Source organism: Sapajus apella, unplaced genomic scaffold (assembly GCF_009761245.1).
Source record: "Sapajus apella isolate SASKATOON/1434 unplaced genomic scaffold, GSC_monkey_1.0 scaffold20, whole genome shotgun sequence".
Classification (NCBI taxonomy): Eukaryota; Metazoa; Chordata; class Mammalia; order Primates; family Cebidae; genus Sapajus; species Sapajus apella.
Window position 1 is genome coordinate 11,946,903 of NW_022436960.1, and position 21,830 is coordinate 11,968,732.

At 54.1% G+C, this 21,830-nt stretch overlaps 1 protein-coding gene across 5 annotated transcripts in view; it reads left to right on the forward strand.

Annotated features, from left to right (window-relative positions):
- CCDC88C (coiled-coil domain containing 88C) overlaps positions 1 to 21,830 on the forward strand; it is a 150,101-nt gene that overhangs the window by 87,900 nt on the left and 40,371 nt on the right. For all 5 annotated transcript variants that reach the window (XM_032287622.1, XM_032287624.1, XM_032287627.1 and 2 more), the window contains 6 exons: positions 5,875 to 6,021; positions 6,953 to 7,097; positions 10,501 to 10,685; positions 15,607 to 15,744; positions 17,219 to 18,289; positions 21,523 to 21,650. In XM_032287622.1, the coding sequence (XP_032143513.1) occupies positions 5,875 to 6,021; positions 6,953 to 7,097; positions 10,501 to 10,685; positions 15,607 to 15,744; positions 17,219 to 18,289; positions 21,523 to 21,650 (1,814 nt within the window). The remainder of the gene's footprint in view (positions 1 to 5,874; positions 6,022 to 6,952; positions 7,098 to 10,500; positions 10,686 to 15,606; positions 15,745 to 17,218; positions 18,290 to 21,522; positions 21,651 to 21,830) is intronic.

The window sequence follows — 21,830 nt, forward strand, 5'->3', positions numbered from 1 at the left end:
TGGGCACAGTCTATACCCGGGACAGAGACCTAGCTGGGCACAGTCTATACCCGTGGCAGAGGCTTAGCCAGGCACAGTCTATACCCGGGGGCAGAGGCCTAGCCGGGCACAGTCTATACCCGGGGGCAGAGGCCTAGCTGGGCACAGTCTACATTCAGGGCAGAGGCCTAGCTGGGCATAGTCTCCACTCAGGGCAGAGGCCTAGCTGGGCACAGTCTACACCCAGGGCAGACGCCTAGCTGGACAGAGGCTTAACTGGGCACAGTCTATACCCAGCTTTCCAGATGTTAAGCAAGTCTTGTCCCCATCTGTGAAAGTGGGGGTGCTCTGGGCATGTCTGAGTCCTTGGCATCCTGTGATACAGGAGCATGTTTGCAATGGGCTTATCCTGAGGTGCACCTCTCCCCAGGGAGCCTCCCCAACAGGGAGCTGCCTTAGGAACTGGGGATCCTGGAACAGATCTCTGCAGTGAGGGGTTAGCCAGAGGGACAGGGAAGGTTGTTGGCCAGCACTGGCCAGTGAGGAGCTGGGCTAATGATCAATCCCAGAATGGTGTCTGTCTTTCTCTCTCTCCTCTCTCTCTCTTGCACACACACAGACCCCTCCTCCCATGGTGACGGGAAGGGTCACCTGCTGTGGCCTGGTCTGTCCTGCCCTCCTCCAGCCTCCTCTGGCCCCAGGCAGCATCTCCGGCAGCTCTCCGAGGTCTCAGTCCTCCTCGGAGGAAAAGGTGCTCGGGAAGTTTGCTGATTTGAGTCCAGTGCCTTAGGGCCCCTGAGACTCTCCCATCTTTAACTTAAAACAGACCTTCCCACGTTGCTCCCACTCTCTACAGCTGCCTCTCCCTGGGCTCGCCCTCAAAGGTAGACCTGTGTGAAAGCAGTGTCTGCTGTGGGCCCATTTCCCCCAGTCTGGGGCCACCTGCCTGCCTGAGCCCCTACTCACCAAAGCCACTCTTGCCATTGAAGGATGCTCCTGACATGGACATATCCGGCAAGCACTGCTCAGCCCAGCCCCTCCCACCACTTCCTCCCTGAGCTTCCGCTCCCCCTCCCAGACTCTCAACGTCCCCTCGCAGGCCCACCCCTCTGTGTGGGGACCCTCATTCACCCCTCGCCCTCTGCTGCTCCTCTGGGCTTTCTCCAGGGATGGCTCACCTGCCCTGCCCCCTTCCCTTAGCCCACACATAGGCCCTTGAGTCCCAGGCCTTCATCTTTGGCTGGGGCTCTGCCTTGTGCTCCGGACCTCAGTGCACCCGTGTAGTCCAGAGACATCTAAAGGCCGGTGTATTCAGAGTCCCTGTCTTTCCTCCACACCTGCCTGTCCTGTCTCTGGTCTGGAGTCACATCCACTGGGGTGCTCAGGCCAGAACACCGGGCCACCTTGGTTCTTTGTCTTCCTCCCCACCCCCAGGGGCCCCTTCTGTTTATAAGCCTGTTTCTCACCTCCCAGCATGTCCTTGGTTGAGGTGGGTGTTGATGAGTGCGCCTCGGCCTCACTGGCATCCTCGCTCATGTTATTCCAGAGTCGGCCCACGGAGTGCCCTCCCTGGACTGGCTGCTCTGCCTCCGTCTGTCCTGCAGAGGAGGCCTTTGCAGCCGCTCCCCAAGGCTCCTGGCTAAAATCCACACTGCATCCTCGTCTGCCGCTCACCCCCTTCTGCTCCCCCAGGACCCCTGGGATTTTTTGCACACGTGCTTCCTCCTCCCTGCTCACTCCTCAGACTCTGGGGCCAGGTCAGGGGCTGGGTGCTGAGCTGTGCGGGCCGAGTCTCCCGGCCTCCTGCTCCAGGTTACCTAGAAACGCCTCCAGACTGCAGGCGGCACCCATCGTGCGGCACTTTCCTGTCTGTTTCCCGACCAGAGTGGAAGCTCTTTGGAGACAGGGTCCGTGCCTTATTGACTCCCGGTCCTCTATGCCCCATGCACCTTCTAGCTCAGGGATCAGTAGATGGCAATTCCCTGGTCAAACCCGGCCCACATGAGTTTTTATGAACACAGTTGTGTTGGAACACAGCTAACGCAGCTGTGGTCTCTGCATGACCCCTCTGTGGCGTTGAGTAGTTGTGACAGAGACTTACAACCTGCAGAGCTGAAAGCATTGCCTGACTTGGCCTTCACAGTCCCAAGGTCTGGCCCAAATGAGGTGCATGATCAGGTCTTTCAGGGAGCAGTAACGACTGCGTATCTGTGGAGCGTTCCCTGCCTGCCAGGAATGGTGTCAGCCCCTCACTGCTGCCAGTTCCTCCCCTCTTTCCAGATGAGGAAACTGACAATTAATTAATAGCTTGCTCAGCATGGCAGTTGCAAATCAGGGGGACCCAGGATGGGAATGACTGTCTGCCTAAGACCTTGATGCCTGCCTGTGAGTGAATGTGAGCTTCAGCCTTCACAGGAAGGAAAAAATAGAGGGGGTGCGGGGAGTGCTGATAGAAGGGTACTCCTAGGAGGGGCGAGGGGCTGCCACTGTCTGAGAGGCCATGGAGGCCTGAGGAAGGGCCCCAGCCTCCAGCAGCTCGTGTTAGAGCTGACACGTCACGTCATACTAAATCAGGGAATGTCAAAATTCAGGGCACTTACTAAGAACAGCTTGAACACGGGGAGGTCTTCTGCTTCCACCTGGGACTTAGTGTGTCCCTCGTTTCTTAACAACTGCTGAGGAGTTGTGATGAGGTTCAGCACACTCAGGTGTTGAACAGGACACACCTGATGTTTTAAGGTTTAAGTCCCCCAGGCTCCTCAAAGCAGGTGCAGTGTAAAAACAGGCAGGTCTTCCGTAAAGTTGAGGGGCTGTCCATGAAGCTGGATGAGCAGGTAGCCTTCAGAGTGTGGTGATATCTCCTGGGTGGGTAGGAGGTCTGCCCGCCCTGAGGCAGCAGACCCAGCCCCTCACACTGAGGACTCCCTGGTGGCCTCCCGCTGCTGTGGCCATCTTAGGAAACCGTGCGGCTTCGTGGTTGCTGCCGAGCTCCCTGGTGAGGGACTGCTTGTTTCTGATTCTGCACCCCGTCTGGTGTTGTGTGCTCCTAGGGGGTCAGGAGACACCCTAGTGTTTGCTGTTAACATGATAGGTGCTCATCGGGCAGTGCTGGAGGTACCCTGTCAGTGTGAGTTAGTGGTGGCAGCTGGCAAGTTCGTAGATCTCAGGCTCTGCGCACAGACTATCTCACACACATCATCCGAGCTCGGCGTCACCCTGTCCTCGGGCCCATCCCATAAAGGAGGAATCCAGGGTTGAGAGGCCCCGCAGCTAGCGTGCATAGCAGCCTTGGGGATCAGGGCCTGTTGGCTCCCATGCCTAATCACGCCCTGATCGCAGTAGCAGATTAGAAGGGAGCTCTGGAGCCACCTGGAGCAGCTCTCAGGCCTGGCCTGTGACTTCACGAGTGTGGCCCCCTCAGCTGTTTGCTGGGCTGGGTCAGGCCTTTAAATAGTCTCCGAGGTCACCTGTGGTCAGGGCCATGGTGGGGCTTTCTGGCCCTGGACAGCTACGCAGAGGTGTGGACTCGGGCTTCCCACTCCTCCTCGCCGGGTACGCAGGGCAGCCCTGGGCTTGCTTCGGGAGCTTGGGCGCAGCTTCTTCTGGATCTGCCTTCTCATTTCAGAGGTGGTGGTGGGGTGTGCAAAGCTGTCAAGATATTTCTCTTGCCTTATATATGGTAGAGGCTGAAATGGCTGGAAAACTGTGGCATGTCTGAATCATGGTTAGAGATCTTCTGTTCCCTGCCATCTCCCCCTCCTGGGCATCTCCATGTGTTCCGAGCAGTCTCTGAGTTCCTTAAGGCGCACCTCACATGCTGCCTTTGACCTCCTTGTGGCATGAATTGGCCAACTGGTGTTATTGAACACTTGTGTGAGGCTCATGAGAGCAAAAGCAGATGAATCTTGCCCGGGGTTCCTGGTATCGGGGAGCAGGACAGGCAGGCTGCTGTCACCTCAGAGCAGACCCAGGGAACACAAGGAACCCAGAAGCCTGATATGGGTGGGACACAGTGAATCCCCAAGCACTTCTCAGAGGGGGCAACTTAGGCTGGGTCTTGAAGGCTGAATAGGAGTTGGTTGTGAGGGTGAAGCAGTGGGCAGCCTGTGCTGTGGTTGCTCAGGGCCTGAGGGTTGTAATGCTGGGGAGTGCTGGCGGTGGCCCCTGCTGGAACGCTGGTGGGAACAGTGGGGGCGATAGCCAGAGAGAAAAGGCTGGGCCTCTCTGCTTTGAAGCCTGCCATTGTGCTATGCCTTGTATCATTAGTACAGGAGGGGCCTCTCTTACCCACACGAGCCCCTCAAGGGTGGGCTTCAGGGAGCCGATGGCAGTGGGGAGAACACAGGGTTTGTAGCTCTTTGGCCTGAGTTCAGACCCTGGCTTTGCACCTCACTAAGTTCGTGGCTTTGAGCTCATTGCTTATTTTTTCTGAGTCGGTCTTGCATCTGCAGGAAGGAACTGTCCCTGCCTCCCTCTGAGGGCCACTGTAAGTAAGGCAGGACCTGGATTGCCTGGGACAGGGCCAGTCACATAGTAAACATGGTCTCTGCTGGGGACAGGCAGAGAGAGGGCACACAGTTGAATCCAGAGTCTTAATGGCCAAGCCCTCACCGGCTGCCAGGCTTTGATCAAAGCTGTGTCCGCTGCCGGGAAAGCATGTGGCTTTCCCCCCTACCAGGAGTCTTGGATTCTGGCCCACATGGGAAGATGGACAGAAACTCCCAGCCTGGTTCCCAGTGTGAGTCATGAGTGGGGCAAACCTTAGACAACTCTGCCCACTGAAAGAAGTGCACACATTCCTGGCGTGTGCTGTTTATAACCTGCAAAGGCATTTGGGGGAAGTTTAGTCCCCTCCCCCTACCAGATACCAAGCGGTGCTTGGAAGGACCCAGGAGAAGAGAAACCAAGAAGACCCTTAGCAAAGGAATAGTGGCTGTTTTCTTGGGGTTAGCAGATCCGGATCTACTTTTGTCACAGGCAGTGACATGCGCAAGCGAAGACATCGCCACTGTTCCTTTGTACATATTCGTGGCGCTCACATTCACGTGGTTTGCTGTGCTGCAACTTAATTGCCTTAAAGACCCTCATTTCCAGGAAACCGCCGAGAACTTTTGTTTTCTAAGAGTGTTTGTAAGAGACTCCCACAGAAGCAGTGTATTGAATGAAAGCTTATCTGAATAGCTGCTTTTTTCCAGGTCCCACATCAGTGGATGAATGTTGAATTCAGAGGTCTAGACTCACACCTGGAACCTAGGATTGAGTCTTGGCCCTACTCCTTCCTTGCTAAGGAAATGGGCTCAGAGCCCCCTTGTCCGTCCAGATGAGATTAGGGAAGTCAAAGCCTTGGCACCATTCCCAGCCTATCTTGATGTATGGATTTTTTTTTCTTATAGCAGAGAAAGTCCATTGTCCTTGCCTGATTAAAAAGGGTGAAGGTGGCTCACACCTATAATCCCAGCACTTTGGGAGTCTGAGGCAGGTGGATCTCCTGAGGTCAGGAGTTCAAGACCAGCCTTGCCAACATGGCGAAACCTCATCTCTGCTAAAAATACAAAAATTAGCCAGGCATGGTGGTGGACGCCTGTAATTCCAGCTACTCAGGAGGCTGAGGCAGGATAATCACTTGAACCTGAGAGGCAGAGCTTGTGGTGAGCCGAGATCGCGCCACTACACTCCAGCCTAGGCGACACAGAGAGACTCCATCTCAAAAAAAAGAAAAGGAGGGGTGTGGTGGTGAGAATGACAAAAAAGTGGAGAAAAACATTCCTGCCTTGGGCTTCCTTCTAGATTGTTTCTTTGCGTCCAGATGCCTGAAAGAGCTTTGGTTTTAGAATTCTGTCCTAATGACCCAGGTGCCTTTATCTGATGGTTCTCATGTATGTTTTTGCTAACCAGGAGCTGAGAGAAGATAATATCATTTTAATTGAAACCAAGGCCATGCTGGAGGAACAGCTGACTGCTGCGCGGGCTCGGGGTGATAAAGTCCATGAGCTGGAGAAGGAGAACCTGCAGCTGAAATCGAAGCTTCACGACCTGGAATTGGTACTGCAAGGCTGTGTTGTTACTGCACTGAAAACAGATTGGGGGCGGGCAGAGCAGCTCGTTCCTGTAATCCCAGCACTTCGGGAGGCTAAGGTGGGAGGATTCTTTGAGTCCAGAAGTTCCAGCCCCGGCAACCTAGCGAGACCCTATCTCTACAAAAACTAAACAATCGGGCGTGGTGGCATGACACTATAGTCCCATCTACTTGGGGGAGACTGAGGCGGGAGGGTTGCTTGAGCCTGGGAGGCAGAGGCTGCAGTGAGCTCTGATCGCACCACCGCATTCCAGCCTGGGTGATAGAGCAAGACCCTGTCTCAGGAAAAGAAAGAAAAGAAAACGGATGGGAGCAGCTTCAGGTTTATGCCGTACCCTTCTCTGATAGTTTAGCTTCTGGGTTTGTTGCTGCTGCTGCCACCACTACCACCAGTGACTTGTCGACTGCGGGGAGTAGCTTGCTAAAATTGGCAGGCTTGAGTGGGCGCCACTTAACGCCCACAAACAGAGCACTTGACTTCTCTATTGCTTTTCTGTAGGAATGAGTGTACATGTGTGTCTTCTGCCGGTGTCAATGGTATGGGGTGAGCTGTGATTTGTTAGCTTCTTAAAAGCTTTCAAGGCCTGTCAGGGCTTCGCCAGAGCCATGAAGCTGCCCGTTGCTGCATGCTTGCTTTAAAGCCCTGTGCAATACGTCACTTTGTTCAGACAGCATTCAGTTAGGGACCTTGGTACTCTCTTCATAACTGAGGTAGCCAGGTCAGGGTGCCTCTCATAGCAGGGCCCTGTGCTGGTTGTGTCTGCACAGCTCTGTGTATTTGGAAGTGAGCCAGTGCGTCTTCATTCACAGCACATGATGGTAGCTGTACAGGGGCTGAGGCTTGTCCCAAGCGCTCCCCAGCTGTGCAGCCTCACTTCTTGCCTCTTCCTGCCACAGGACCGGGACGCAGATAAGAAACGAATTGAGGAGCTGCTGGAAGAAAACATGGTCCTTGAGATTGCACAGAAGCAGAGCATGAATGAATCTGCCCACCTTGGCTGGGAGCTGGAGCAGCTGTCCAAGAACGCAGACTTGTCAGACGGTAGGTAGCGCCTGGTGCCGGGGAGCCAGCCTGGCCACCGTGTCCAGGGAGCTGAGCCTTGGGCTCTGAATCTGCCATGTCAGCCCATCCATTCATCCCCAGCAAACACGATTTCCTTCAAGCGCCACTTGGAACTGTTTCATTACAGTTCTCCCCGGGGAAGACATGAGGGGTTTGGCAGCCTTGATGTCAGGACGCAAAACACAAATTAAGTGTTGCCAGGTTTCCCAGTTCCCATATGGACATTCCCAGGAGCTTCCAGATTAGAGTGTGCTGACGCCCAGAGGCTCCCTTAGGCCATCTGTGGATGGCTTGAAAGCCCTGGATGGCAGGAGCTATCACCAGTGGCCAACGAATCCCTGCTATAAATGTACCCTGGGCATTATTTCCTCCATTCATTTGCATAATTGGGCAAGATGGATGCAGCCTGTTCTCCTTCTCCTGCGTGGGGAGGGTGCTAAGTGGCTGCTCCCCCTGAGACCCAGGTTCTCAGCTCCTCTGATGGGCCTCTCCTTCCCTCCTGGGCTTGCTCTGCTGCCCACTGCCCCATGCCCAGAGACAAGGTGTCAGTCATGGGAAATATGGGTGGGGCCACCGTCAGCCCCCGGCACAGGAAGCCTCAGCCCCGGCAAACAATGAGCCAGTTCCTGTGTTTGAAAATAGCACACGCTCACTGTTCCCATGCACCTGATAGTGCAAGTTCATTGTTACTTAGACTTTCCAGAGTGTGATGGGGCTTTTGGCTTGTTTAGGGGGTGGCTTTTAAAAATTCTGGTAGACTTCTAAGCATTATGGAAAGATTATTGAAAACCTGAATATTTCTTGTATTTGGGGGTTCCTATCAGTTCTGAACCTAAAATCAGTTAAAGTGTGACTCTGTGAGAAGTTAGCTGTCTGTGCTTTGGGCGCTCTCTGCACAAGGGGGATCCCCCCCAAATCCCGTGCCTCTGGAAGTCCAAGTTGGGGGCGCCCCCTGGTGGAACAGAGAGGTGGTACAGGCAACCTAGGATGGTCTACCATCAAATAAATGTATTTGTTAGACTCAGAGACCGCGGTGGCGGTGGGGTCAGAAGGCCTCACCGATTTAGACTATTTTGTGTAATGTGTGAGCCCTTCAAGGTCAATACCATGATTTATTCTTAGCGTTGTCAACTTCTAGTGTCTAGCTAGGAGCTGACATCATTCTAGCATTGGCTGGAGTGATGGCGTTGTGCAAGCAAAGCTTGAGCGTGTGGGGCAGTGGCTTCGAGAGCTGGAAGGACCTGGCATAAAGCCTTGGCTCCTCCACTAGTTAGCTGGGTGACCTAGGGCAAGTACTCAACCTCTTCAAACTTTACTTTCCTTACCTGCAAAACAGGGGCAGTGACCCTGCCTCACAAGATGGCTGTGAGGATGAGTGAGAGGAGACAGTGGGGCATGAGCCTGGGCCCAGCCCATGTGTTCCGCAGAGGGCAGCTCTTGTCTGTCTTACTAAGACATACCCAGTTACTCTGGTTGCTGGGGGTTGATGAGAGTAGCACCAGTAAAGAAATACTGGGCAGATGTGGTGACTCACGTCTGTAATCCCAGCACTTTGGGAGACTGAAGCAGGCAGATCACTTGAGATCAGGAGTTCGAGACCAGCCTGGCCAATATGGCGAAACCCTGTTTCTACTAAAAATACAAAACTTAGCTGGGTGTGGTGGTGCATGCCTGTAGTCTCAGTTATTCAGGAGGCTGAGGCAGGAGAATCACTTGAACCTGTGAGGTGGAGATTGCAGTGAGCCGGGATCACACCACTGCACTCCACCCTAGAGGAGAGGGAGAGAGTCTCTTAAGAAAAAGGAGAAGCACTGGCGTTTTAGTAGTAAACCATTGTGTCATTTTAATAGTCTTCAAGGCAGTGATTTTAATGGCAGAGGAAATGAAACATCGATTCCATTGTTTAACTTAGAGAACCTTAAAAATTCTCTGGCACAGAGCTTCAGTTTGGGAAGGTGAAAAGGGATGGTGGTGACGGTTGTGGAAAAGTGTGCTTGTACCTGATGCCACAGATCCACACACTTAAAAACGGTTAAAACGGTACATTTTTAGTATATTTTTCTATAATTTTAAAAACAGGTTTTCTCTTCCATGAATTCTGCAAAGGCACTGTCCAGATGGCCACAGGTTTTCAAATAATGGAGTCTTACTTGAGGCTCGGTGTTGAGGTTTGGTTAGTTTCATTGAGAGCTTAGTTGGGACAGAGGCCTCCAAGTGTCCTTGTACGTGGAGTGCATGTGTGTCAGCACTGGGCTGCGGTCAGGGGCACACCATCCCCTCCACTGCTCGCCTGTGGTTGCTTTGGGTCTTTAGGGCGTTTTGGCCTGTTGGGTGGTCGGTGTCCTTATCCTTGGTAGAGGATGAAGACTCAAAGGGAAATGAGCCAGTCTTCAGTCTTTATGATCACCCAGGGGATCTGAACACACACATTTATGTGTTTGCTGTGAAAGCCATCACCCTCCTCTACCCTCAGCCCCAGGGTGAAGAACGGCCGTGGGAATTGCTGTGTTAGCAACAGTGTGGAAAGGCCCTAAGGGATGAGGACGTGGCACTGAGTCGGGTATATGGTGGGTTCAGGGTCGTGGCTCCCTTCTTAAGAGGGCTTTTGCACCTTTTTTTCTTTCCTGAAACAGCCCCATGACTTAACTAAAATCTTGCACGTGCCATGGCAGGAGGGGGCCAGGAACTCCCATTCCTGACTTGAGACTCTTCCCTTCTCCATCTGCATCGGAGCTCTTTAAAAGCAGATAGCCTTTTACTATCTTTAGCTTATTTTTCATCTCACTTAGAATTTTAAAAGCAATTTGCATATACTATCATGCTTTTCTTCAACATAATTGTGAAGTCACAAAATAATTCTCTGCATAGGATCTCTTCCAGGCTGATAAGTGCCTGGCACATGTTCCAGTGTAGCTTTCAACCACCCGTGGCTGACAGGAGTGGTCAATTACACGCCCCCGCCTGTGAGCAGCCGAGATGTCCACTAGCTCTGGGGGTCATGGCAAACGTCGCCTATGTGCTATCTCTGTTAGCCTCTAAAATCCTTGATTAGACAGTTAGGTTAGCAGCCTGGAAGGCAAATGGTGCTCATACGTGACCATGTGACACAGCCGTTCACCCTTGCATTGGCTCCCAGACCGTAACCTGTCGCCTTCTTGAGCCCTGGGTTGCTGCCCTGACAGACCCCAGCCAAGTCTACAGAGGAACCCTCGGCACTGGGCGTGGAGGGGCAGGAGGGAGGGTCCCCAGCTGACCTGTGGGAGCTCCTCCCTAGCCCCTGAGACCCTGGACTCCCGGGCTGATGACTGTCTCAGAGCTTGGGGCAGAGAGAGGAAGCAAAGGCCCACAGAACGCTGGGCTCTGACCCGACTTTGTGCTTCAGCCTCCAGGAAGTCGTTTGTGTTTGAGCTGAACGAGTGTGCGTCCAGCCGCATCTTGAAGCTGGAGAAGGAGAACCAGAGCCTCCAGAGCACCATCCAGGGGCTGCGGGACGCGTCCCTTGTGCTGGAGGAGAGTGGCCTCAAGTGCAGTGAGCTGGAGAAGGAGAACCAACAGCTCAGCAAGAAGGTACCTCGGCCTCCTTAGGTCAGCGGGAGGCACTGAGCCCTCGGGCTCCCTCCTACCCTCCCTAGTGCTTGGCTGGAGCACACAGGAAGGAGGTGGCCAGGTAGAACATGCAGGTGTCAGGGGGTGGGCAGAAGCCAGGTGCAGTCACCACTGTTGTCATAGGAATAGGAGTGAGGACTGGGGAGAACCAGAAGAGGGGGCGTGGCCCTGCCCCTGCTCCGCTGCCTTTAGAGGATGACCTGGACATGGGACTTTCATGTGCCTCATCGTCTTCGTCTGTGAAATGGGGTTGATGGGGTGCCTGCCTGTAAAAAGAAAACTGCTCTTCCACGCCACTGTTTCCAGTACTTCACTGCTTACACCAGGTGTGTGGGTTTCCTACAATTTAACTCAGTTCTGAAACTACCTGGTGTTAGCGCAGACCCTGCAGCCTAAGGACTCAGTCGCACCAGACTGCCTCCACTACAGGTGTCAGTCCAAGTCCAGATTGTCACCTGTGCCTCTGACAGGCTGGCTGTAGATCAGAGGTTCCTGTCGTTCCCTTCGTGGGCTCTGCTGTTGCCTAGATGGCTTAGTATTCCTTGTTTATTACAAAGTATACAACGCACAGGTGGAGTGGATGCCCAGGACGGTGGGTGGGGGAGTGTGCGACTCTACCCTGCCCTCTGCGGGTGCCCTGCAGTACCGCCACATGCTCACCAGTCTGGACACTTTTTGACCCGGTCCTTTGGGGTTTTTCTGGAGGTTTCATGATGGAGGCATGATTGATTACCATCAAATGGCCATCACTGGCCATTTGATGAGCTCAGCCTCCAGCCCCTGTCTCCTCCCTGGCGGAAGGAGAGGCCTGAAAATGTCAACTCTCTAATAACGTGGTTGGTTCCTTTGGCCACCAGCCCCCATCCTGAGGCTATCCAGGAGCCCCCAGCCCCCATTCATCTCAGCATACGAGAAAGACACCTGTCACTTTGGAGATTCCAAGGGTTTTTGAAACTTGTGCCAGGAAGTTTAGCAGCAGCCAAAGAGCATTTCTTCTCATGTGACACTACCTGCTGGCTGTCGTAAGGATTAGAGGAGGTAGTGTGTGTGATGGATTCTGCACACAGTGAGTGCTCAGTAAAAAGAGAGCAGTGCACAGTTGTAAAGCATGCAGTAGAGACTTGGGGAGGGGAGGCGGTAAGGTACCGAATAGCAGAGATTGAGCAGTTGGCTGCAGTGATAATGATCACGTCCTCGTGGCTGCAAAGCCTAGGTGTGTATGGAGGGAACATCTTAGGTTCTTGCTGGTGGTGAAACAGTCAGGTCAGCGCTCCCTGCCTCCTCCAGGTTTATGGGATGGAGAGAGAGCTCAACTGTGTAGTCTTTTAAGGACAGCTGTTAGGTCTTCCTGGCAGCACAGTAGACGCCAGACATCAGGGCGAACATGAGAGTTTACAAGCCAGACTCGCTCTGCAGTGAAGAGGATCCCTGTTACGTGGCGGATTCCATCTCAGGCACAGGATGGCGCCACTCAGAGACTAGGGATTGCCAACAGGTCTTGGTCATTGCAGGTTGGAGGACCTCTCCTCCACCTGCCTCACACTGCGGGGGCACCAGCGTATCGTGGGTTCTGAACGCCCCAGCTGTCAGATTGTCTGAGGGAGGAGGCCAGAGTGCTCTTGCTGGCTGATTGCCATGCAGGACGGGCATGTCTGGGTATCTCCCAACCCATCGTAAGTCCTGGCCGTGTCGCTTACTGAGGCATCACTGTGGCAGGAGACTGGGTCCCCTGGCTCTGCTGGTTCTTTTTTTTTTTTCTTTCTGAGATGGAGTCTCGCTGTGTTGCCCAGGCTGGAGTGCAGTGGTGTGATCTCGGCTCACTGCAGTCTCCACCTCCTGGGTTCAAGCGATTCTCCTTTCTCAGCCTCCAGAGTAGCTGGGACTGCAGGCGTGCACTACCTTGCCCAACTAATTTTTGTGTTTTTATAGAGATGGGGCTTCGCGGTGTTGGCCAGGCTGATCTCCCTGCCTCAGGTGATCTACCCACCTCGGCCTCACAATGTGAGCCCCCGCTCCCGGCCGCTCTGTGGGTTCTTGATGTCTGAGGCTGGGAACAGTCCCCCCCATTCTGGGAACTGGTCCCTTGAATTCCCTCGTGGGACCTCTCCTGCCTGGCTCCTCACTCTTGTCCTTTTGAAGCTTTGTGTGCCTTGCAGCGTTTTAGCCGCCAGGTGGTTTTTGCTCTGTGTAGGACAACAGAAAACACCCCCATCTCATGCTACGTCTCCCGGTGTGGGGCAGCATGGGCAAAGTGACTCGGTTTTTTGAGACAGGGTCTTGCTCTGTCATCCAGGCTAGAGTGCGGTGGTGTGATGGTGGCTCACTGCAGCCTCGATCTCCAGAGCTCAGGTGATCCTCCCACCTCAGCCTCCCGAGTAGCTGGGACCACAGGCATGTACCACCATGCCCAGCTATTTTTTTTATTTTTTGGAACTGGGGTCTCCTTATGTTGCCCAGGCTGGTCCCAAAACTCCTGGGCTCAAGCAGTCCTTCCGCCTCAGCCTCCCAAAGTGCTGGGATCACGGGTGCGAGCCACCTTGCCTGGCTCAGCGTTTTGGTTTCTTAGATTCACATGGGCCTAGCATGGGGAATGTTTTCATAAGGGGCTGTCCAACCTTGGCCATGATAAAGAAGAATTGACTTTTAGGAAGATGAGAAATGCTGCAGGTCCTCACGACTCTCCCCCAGAAAGCCTGCAGTGTCATCTCTATGGCCTAGTGACAGTCTGGGTCCCCTCCTGGCAGGTTGCCAGGGTGGTGCTCAGGCATCCTTGTCCTGTCTGCCGTGGCCCCTCCTCTGTACAAACAGGACCTGGCAGGGGCACCACCCACCCATCACAACTTTTGATGCTGATCTCTCAGGCCCTACCCGCTTCCTCCCTGGCCCAGCACCAGCCTCTTCTGCTGTGGCCCTCGGGAGGCCCTGCCGTGGCACACACTCCCTGATTTCAGGGTCACTGGAAGGGAGGGGCTGCTGTTCGCAGGCAGAGCCGTCCTGTGTCCCTGGAGCCTCTCCTCCCTCTTGGCCTCGGCCTGTCCTGGGCCTGGCTGGAATCTGGCCCTACCCTGCGGGGTGGTTCTCCCTTCACCCTCTGTCCACATCTCACTGACTGCTTTATTGGCCCCAATACCCAGCCCAGAGCCTCACATGTAAGGGGTGCTCTCCAGCGTTTGACAGGTGAACCCTTCAGCACCCAGAGGAGGCGGGCTGTGCTTCAGCCCGGGAGACCCCCAGCCAGCTCAGCTCATCCTGAATTTCCCTCTTCAACCTCACCCTCCAGCTCGCATTTCCTAGTCAGTAAGCAAGCCCATTGGCCCTGCCGAGTCCCACAGGGGCGCCTAGTGCCAGCCTGGCTCTCCACTTACCCTGAGTGTAGCCCAGGCTGCATGCTTGCATTGGTGTGGGACCTCTGTGGAAACCACAGTTCCCTGAAGGTAAAGCCTCTTTCCCTGTAACTGAAAGCACCTCCATGGGTCCTAGAGAAGCCCCTCCCTCCTCTGTGTCTATAGCTTTTGTATTGAAGTCATAAGAGTTCATTCTCTGGGTCAAGAAGGAAAATGAATTCTTATTTTTAGAGGAAGAGGGGCAAGCAACCCTTTGGGGGTCTGTCATGAGAGGCAAGAGCAGCTCATGTAAAGACATCTGCAGCGTGGGAGCTGAGGGTCAGGGTCCTGCACCATACGAGACCATCGTCCGAGCCAGGGACTGCAGAGAGGACAGGAAACCCTCTGGGGGCCAGAAGGCCTGCAGCCAGCCCGTGTCTCAGCATAGCAAGTGTCCGTCAGGGGCTTGGGCGTTCTTCAGGGATGGACTGGAGTGTAGGGCAAATAATTACAGAATGAAAAAGATAAGGGGTCCAGCAAGGGCAGGTAGGACCCGAGAAATCACACCTTTAGACCAGAAGTAGCAGCAATCAGAAATGCAAGGGTTGGCTGGGCGCGGTGGCTCACGCCTGTAATCCTAGCACTTTGGGAGGCCAAGGTGGGTGGATCACCTGAGGTCAGGAGTTCGAGACCAGCCTGGCCAACATGGTGAAACCCTGTCTCTACTAAAAATACAAAAATTAGCTGGGTGTGGTGGTAAGTGCCTGTAATACCAGCTACTCAGAAGGCTGAGGCAGAAAAATTGCTTGAACCTGGGAGGCAAAGGTTTCAATGAGCCAAGATTGTGCCATTGAGCTCCAGCCTGGGCAGCAAGAGCAAAACTCCATCTCAAAAAAAAAAAAAAAAAAAAAAAGGCAAGGGTTAAGTCAGAATCTGCATTTCAGCAAGTCATCCAGGCACTGGTGTGCACCGGGAAGCATGAGGAACTCTGTTTAGGTAGTTCGTGTTTAGGAGGGCTGGGCACAGCTGGGTTCTGGCATAAGAGCTTGATGTCAGGTTATTGGGTGGCTGTCCAGGCAGATGACATGTGGCCTAGCCTGTGCTGGAGATGGTGGACGTAGAAAAGGTGGGAAGGACAGGGCTTGGAGAAGATTTACATGGAGATGAAAGCGGAAGAGATATAACAGAGGGCTGCTTGAGCAGCCAGGTGACATTCCCAGCCAAGGCAGGGAGTCTCCGGGAGGACAGGGAGATGGATGCATGTGAAGCCGTCGAGGGTACCCAGCAGTGGTGGCCCCAGGCAGTGGAGCACATGGCAGCAAGGATGGGGCAGAGGGAGGCTAGGGGGATGGCGATGGGTTGATGCCGGTGACCTTTCTGTCTTAACAGTGACAGCTGCGGTGTGGGGAGGTTGCTACAGAATGATGCCAGGAGGTCTTCCCTTGAGAAAAGACCCATTAGTGTGTTCTGTGGGGCTGAGAGCTTTTTGTTTTGTTTTAAATAATGGTTTACTTCGTAGGACTGACATCTGCACTGGGCTGGGTCTTTTGGTTCTGCAGATTGAAAAGTTACAAACCCAGCTGGAGAGGGAAAAGCAGAGCAACCAAGATCTGGAGACCCTCAGTGAAGAGCTGATCAGAGAGAAGGAGCAGCTGCAGAGTGACATGGAGACCTTAAAGGCTGACAAAGCCAGGCAGGTGGGTGCCTCCACCACTAACGCCCCTCCTAGAACCCCTGCCTGCAAGACGGAGAGCCAGGATTACAGCCATTCCTGGTACTGTACTATGGATGCGTGGGTTACCTGTTACCTATCTTAGCTGCAGCTTAAACCAGCAATTCTCAGTTTCCCAGATGGCAGTGGTAAAAGGTGGGGTGAAGTTTGCCTCCCAGGGGACATTTGGCAATGTCTCAAAACATTTTTGATTGTTGTGACCCCGGGGGGAGAGAGAGGGTGGTGCTCCTGGGATGGAGTGGGTCCTCCACCCAGAGGCCAAGGATGCTGCTCCACGTTGCTGAGTGTGCAGGGCGAGGAATGCTCCATCTGCAAATGCACTTAGGACCCCGGCAGACCTGCATGGTTTCATTTGCCTCACACTACGAGCAGCCCCAGGGCAGGCAGTCCAGGGCTGATGTAGTGGCTGAGGGATGCCATCAGGAACCAGGCATCTCGCCTGCGGCCCCGCCAGCCTCAGCAGTGGCCGCTGCACATCCCTAAAGTGCAAGCAGGGGAAAGGTGGAGGGCTCAGAGGCGCAGGGAAGCCCTCTCAGATGCTCCGTAGACGTCACGTTGGCCGGAACTGACATGTGACTACCCCTGCCTACAAATTATGCTGGGGTACCAAGTATTTTCGTTTTTTGGTTTTGTTTTGTTTAATAGAGATGGAGTCTCGCTATGTTGCCCAGGCTGGTCTCAAAATCCTGGGCTCAAGTGATCCTTCCGCCTTAGCTTGCCAAAGTGTTGGGATTACAGGCATGAGCCACCATGCCCAGCCCCGAGTATTTTATCTTCTTGGCGTCTGTAATAGAGGAATAAAAAGCCCGGAGAAGAGGGTTGGAATGGCGCACGGTAAGCAGACGGACAGGGCCCTGCCCAGATGTCGCTCACAGCCGGGAAGGCAAACTTCCAGGTGACAGGTGAGATGATCTCAGGAGGGTGCTACAAGGGAATAGGGTGCTGAGGGAGAGAATACTGGGGTGCAGGCCCCCCTTAGAATCATCATGCCAGGCTGCTTTGGGGAGCTGATCCCAAGGATGAGAAGGAACCAGTGAGGCTGATGGCCAGAGAAAAGTACTCCAGGCAGAGGGATCCACATGTGCAGTATTCACAGCCAGCTGGGCTGGGTGGAGAGTGGCATAAGCGGAGGCTGCAGAGGTGGGCGGGGCCTGGCCACCAGAGACCAAGAGAAACCACTGAAACTTAATCGAGGGAGAGAGATGTAATTTACGTTTTAAAATCATCCTGACTGCCCCAAGTGTATTCTGAGCCATCTAAGTTATGGTGTCCGTGCCCACTCACCTGTGTCCGTCGGGCCTCGGGGACACGCAGACAGTGTCTGAGCGCAGGTAGGACGGCCGTTCAAAGCCTTCTCTCCCCCATCCCCCAGTGTGAGCCCACGTCACTGAAATAGGTTCCTGCAGCAGCCTGGATTGTGCCCCTTGTGTTTCCCATAGATCAAGGACCTTGAGCAGGAAAAGGACCACCTCAACCGAGCCGTGTGGACGCTGCGGGAGAGGTCGCAGGTCAGCAGTGAGGCACGCATGAAGGACGTGGAGAAGGAGAACAAGGCCCTCCACCAGACGGTGACGGAGACCAGTGGCAAGCTCAGCCAGTTGGAGTTCGAGAAGCGGCAGCTGCGCAGGGACCTGGAGCAGGCCAGGGAGAAGGGGGAGCAGGTGGAGAAGCTGGAGAGGGAGCTGCAGCGACTGCAGGAGGAGAACAAGCAGCTGGCCAGGAAGCTGACCTCCCTGGAGACGGCCACGGAGAAGGTTGAAGCCCTGGAACATGAGAGCCGGGGCCTGCAGCTGGAGAACCGGACACTGAGGAAGTCTCTGGACACCTTGCAGAACGTGTCCCTGCAGCTCGAGGGCCTGGAGCGCGACAACAAGCAGCTGGACGCGGAGAACCTGGAGCTGCGACGGATGGTGGAGACCCTGCGCTTCACCAGCACCAAGCTGGCGCAGATGGAGAGGGAGAACCAGCAGCTGGAGCGTGAGAAGGAGGAGCTGAGGAAGAACGTGGAGCTGCTCAAGGCGCTGGGCAAGAAGTCAGAGCGCCTGGAGCTCAGCTACCAGAGCGTGAGCGCCGAGAACCTCCGGCTGCAGCAGAGCCTGGAAAGCAGCGGCCGCAAGACGCAGGCCCTGGAGAGTGAGCTGGGCGAGCTGGAGGCCGAGCGCCAGGCGCTGCGGCGGGACCTGGAGGCCCTCCGGCTGGCCAATGCGCAGCTGGAGGGGGCCGAGAAAGACAGGAAGGCCCTGGAGCAGGAGGTGGCCCAGCTCGAGAAGGACAAGAAGCTGCTGGAGAAGGAGGCCAAGCGGCTGTGGCAGCAGGTGGAGCTGAAGGATGCGGTCTTGGACGACAGCACCGCTAAGCTGTCTGCCGTTGAGAAGGAGAGTCGTGCGCTGGACAAGGAGCTGGCCCGCTGCCGGGATGCGGCCGGCAAGCTGAAGGAGCTGGAGAAGGACAACCGGGACCTCACCAAGCAAGTCACCGTGCATGCGAGGACACTGACGACCCTGAGGGAGGTGAGTGGGCACAGGTGACCCTGCGAGGGGGTGGGCAGGTGGTGGTGGGTTCTCCAATTCTAAACAGCAATACCCAAATGTCCAAGAAGCCAGTAAATACCACGTGTTACAATCTTGCGAACCAGAGATAACCAGTCCTCATAGTTTGGGTTGTTTCATTTCCTCATTTTCCCTGCACATGTGTATACAGACGTGTGTGATGTCTTACTTACAGGTGAGTTGTCATGGCTTTTATTATGTTGTGGTTTTTGTTATTTAGATTTCAAAGCCACGATTTCTCAATGGCTGCAAGATATTTATTTATTTTAAGATAGAGTCTCACTCTGTCACCCAGGCTAGAGCGTTATAACGCCATCTCAGGTCACTGCAACCTCCACCTCCCAGATTCAAGCGATTCTCGTGCCTCTGCTTCCCGAGTAGGTGGGATTATAGGTGTCCAACACCACACCCAGCTAATTTGTATTTTTAGTATAGACGGGGTTTCTCCATGTTGGCCAGGTTGGTCTCGAACTCCTGACCTCAGGTAATCCGCCCACCTCAGCCTCCCAAAGTGCTGGGACAGGCGTGAGCCACCGCAACTGGCCCATATTTATTTTCGAGACAGTCTTGCTTTGTTGCCAGGCTGGAGTACAACAGTGCAATCTCAACTCACTGCAGGCTCCATCTTCCGGGTTCAGCGATTCTTGTGCCTCAGCCTCCTGAGTAGCCGGGATTACAGACATGCACCACCACACATGACTAATTTTTGTATTTTTAGTAGAGACAGGGTTTCGCCATCTTGACCAGGCTGGTCTCGAACTCCAGACCTTAGATCATCTGCCTATCTCAGCCTCCCAAAGTGCTGGGATTACACTGCACCTGGCCAAGATATTTAATCCTATAGGTTTACTGTAACTAGTTTTTGGACGTTTAGGTTGTCTTAGTGTTTTCTACTATTTTATTTTTATTTATTATTTAAAGAATTTTCCTAGGATCCTTTCCTGAAGAATTCATTTTTAAAAATTTATTACCTTTTTTCCTAGAATCCTATTTTCCACTACTTTAAACAACACTAGACATCCTGGTACACGTAGACTTTCAGGAATCAAACTTTTTTGGGTTTTTTGAGACGGAGTTTCATTTGCTCTTGTTGCCTAGGCTGGAGTGCAATGGCACAATCTCAGCTCACCACAACCTCCGCCTCCTGGGTTCAAGTGATTCTCCTGCCTCAGCCTCCCGAGTAGCTGGGATTATAGGCATATGCCACCATGCCCAGCTAATTTTGTATTTTTACTAGAGACAGGGTTTCTTCATGTTGGTCAGGCTGGTCTCAAACTCCTGACTTCGAGTGATCCACCTGCCTTGGTCTCCCAAAGTGCTGGGATTACAGGCGCGAGCCACTGCACCTGGCTGAGTCAAACTATTTTTTAGGGTATATTCTTAGAAATGGAATCACAGGGTCAAAGAGTGTGAACGTGTTAGTCTCTTGAGGGATATAAAATTCTCCAGAATCCCATGTCCTCCTTCCCCTGGCATGTGTTGTGTGGGCCACCTGGGCATTTGTTTAGTATGGGGAGATGGCTGCTCTGGGAAATGGCTTCAGCAGCTGAGTGGCCCAATGCCATTTAGTCCCACTCATGTAGGGTCTAGTGTGGGGCCTGCCCACATGGGAGAAGCCAGGCACTGTAATCATCACACTTAAGCCAAGTTCAGGCGCCTGGCTTCTGCCATCTTGAGATCTTAAGGCTCAGGCCCCCCAGTGGAGTCCTCTTCCGGCTCCTCGGCATGTGGTGGGTAGAGGTGAGAGCGAGAGCGAGGAAAGTCACGATGCCTGGGTGGGGCTCAGCAGCACAGCCACACCCAACCACAGGGTGCCACAAGCCACGCGAGAGCAGGAAATCAGTTTGGTGAACATTGAGCAGTTTCCACATTCGAAAAAGATGACTGACCATCCATGCTGGCAGTTCCGTGTGCTGTGCGGGAGAGATCCAAAATATGGACGCAGGCAGAGCCCTGCTCGTTAGTGTAGGTTAGTCTGGGCTACGATAGCCACCAGCATCTCCGCAGCTCATCACAACAAGCCTTACCTCTTGCTCACCAGAGTCCAGGGGAGCCTCCAGGGAGTCTGTCCTCTGCTTAAGCAGCAGTGCAGGCGGTTTGGATCTCACGGCTCCACTGTCTCAACACCAGGCTTGGGCAGTTGCCAGGGCAGGCGAAAGGGCAGCTGAACGTCACACACAGGCTCTTCAGTGCCCCAGCCAGGAAGTGACCCACGTCACTCCCACCTTTGCTGGAGCTGGTGACCTGGCTTCAGCTGAGGCAGGGTGGCTGGGAAATTTGGGGGAGCAAGTGGTAAGCATCACCGTCTCTGTCGCACTGCCCTTCAGGTCTAAAGATTTGGTAGGAGGGTTAAGCCTGCATGTGAAAGACTGGCACCAGGCAGAAAACGGGCACTACCTAGAGAGCTCCCCCAGTAAACTAGGGTGGAGGAAATGAATCACTGACGTGCATTCAACACCCACGTTTTGAAGAGTAGACCGAGGCTGGGTGTGGGGGCGCATGCCTGTAATCCCAGCACTTTGGAAGACGAAGGGAGACTGCTTGAGGCCAGGAGTTAAAGACCAACCTAGAAATATAGCAAGCCCCATCTCTACAAAAAATGTAGAAATTAGCCAGATCTGCTGGTGCATACCTGTAGTTCCAGCTACTGAGGAGGCTGAGGTGGGAGGATCACTCAAGCCAGGAGTTCAAGGCTGCAGTGAGCTAGATGACACCAGTGCACTTCAATCTGGGCAACGGAGCAAGATACTGTCTCTACAAAATAAAAGTAAACCAGATCCAGTGTTTGAAATACAATCTTTCCCCTCTTTACACATTTTCTGTTTCAAAATGTCTACAAGGGACATTGAATTACTTGTTGCTTCGTTGAAAAGGCAGTCATGTCAGAAATCAAACCTACTACTTAAAGGTCAACATAAGTGGCATTTCAAATACATGACTTAGAGAAGCAGCATATTAGACCCATCTTTGACACACTGCCACCTGGTCTGGTTGTTTTCAGCAGCAGGAGGGCTGGACACGCACATGCATTCACTTTCCTCGGGAAGAGCATCCCTGGGGCTGAGTCCCCTCGCTCCACATGGAGGCAGCCATGGCCTGGGTGGACAGTGGCCCACACCCGGCAAGCCTGGTGCCTGGCCTCCCTGCTGTGTTTTGCTGAGCTCCTGTCCCCATGCTGTCTCCTCATCATGCAGGACCTGGTGCTGGAGAAACTGAAGAGCCAGCAGCTGAGCAGTGAGCTGGACAAGCTGAGCCAGGAACTGGAGAAGGTCGGCCTCAACAGGGAGCTGCTGCTGCAGGAGGATGACAGCAGCAGTGACACGTGAGGCGCTGGAGCTCTCTCTCTCTGTCTCCCCCCCTCTTTCCCCTCCCCCCTTTCCCCTCCCCCCCCTCCCCTCCCCTCTCCTTCCCCCTCCCCTCCCCCTCCCTCTCCTCCCCCTCCCTCCCTCCCTCCCTCTCCTCCCCCTCCCTCCCTCTCTCCCTCCCTCTCTCCCTCCCTCTC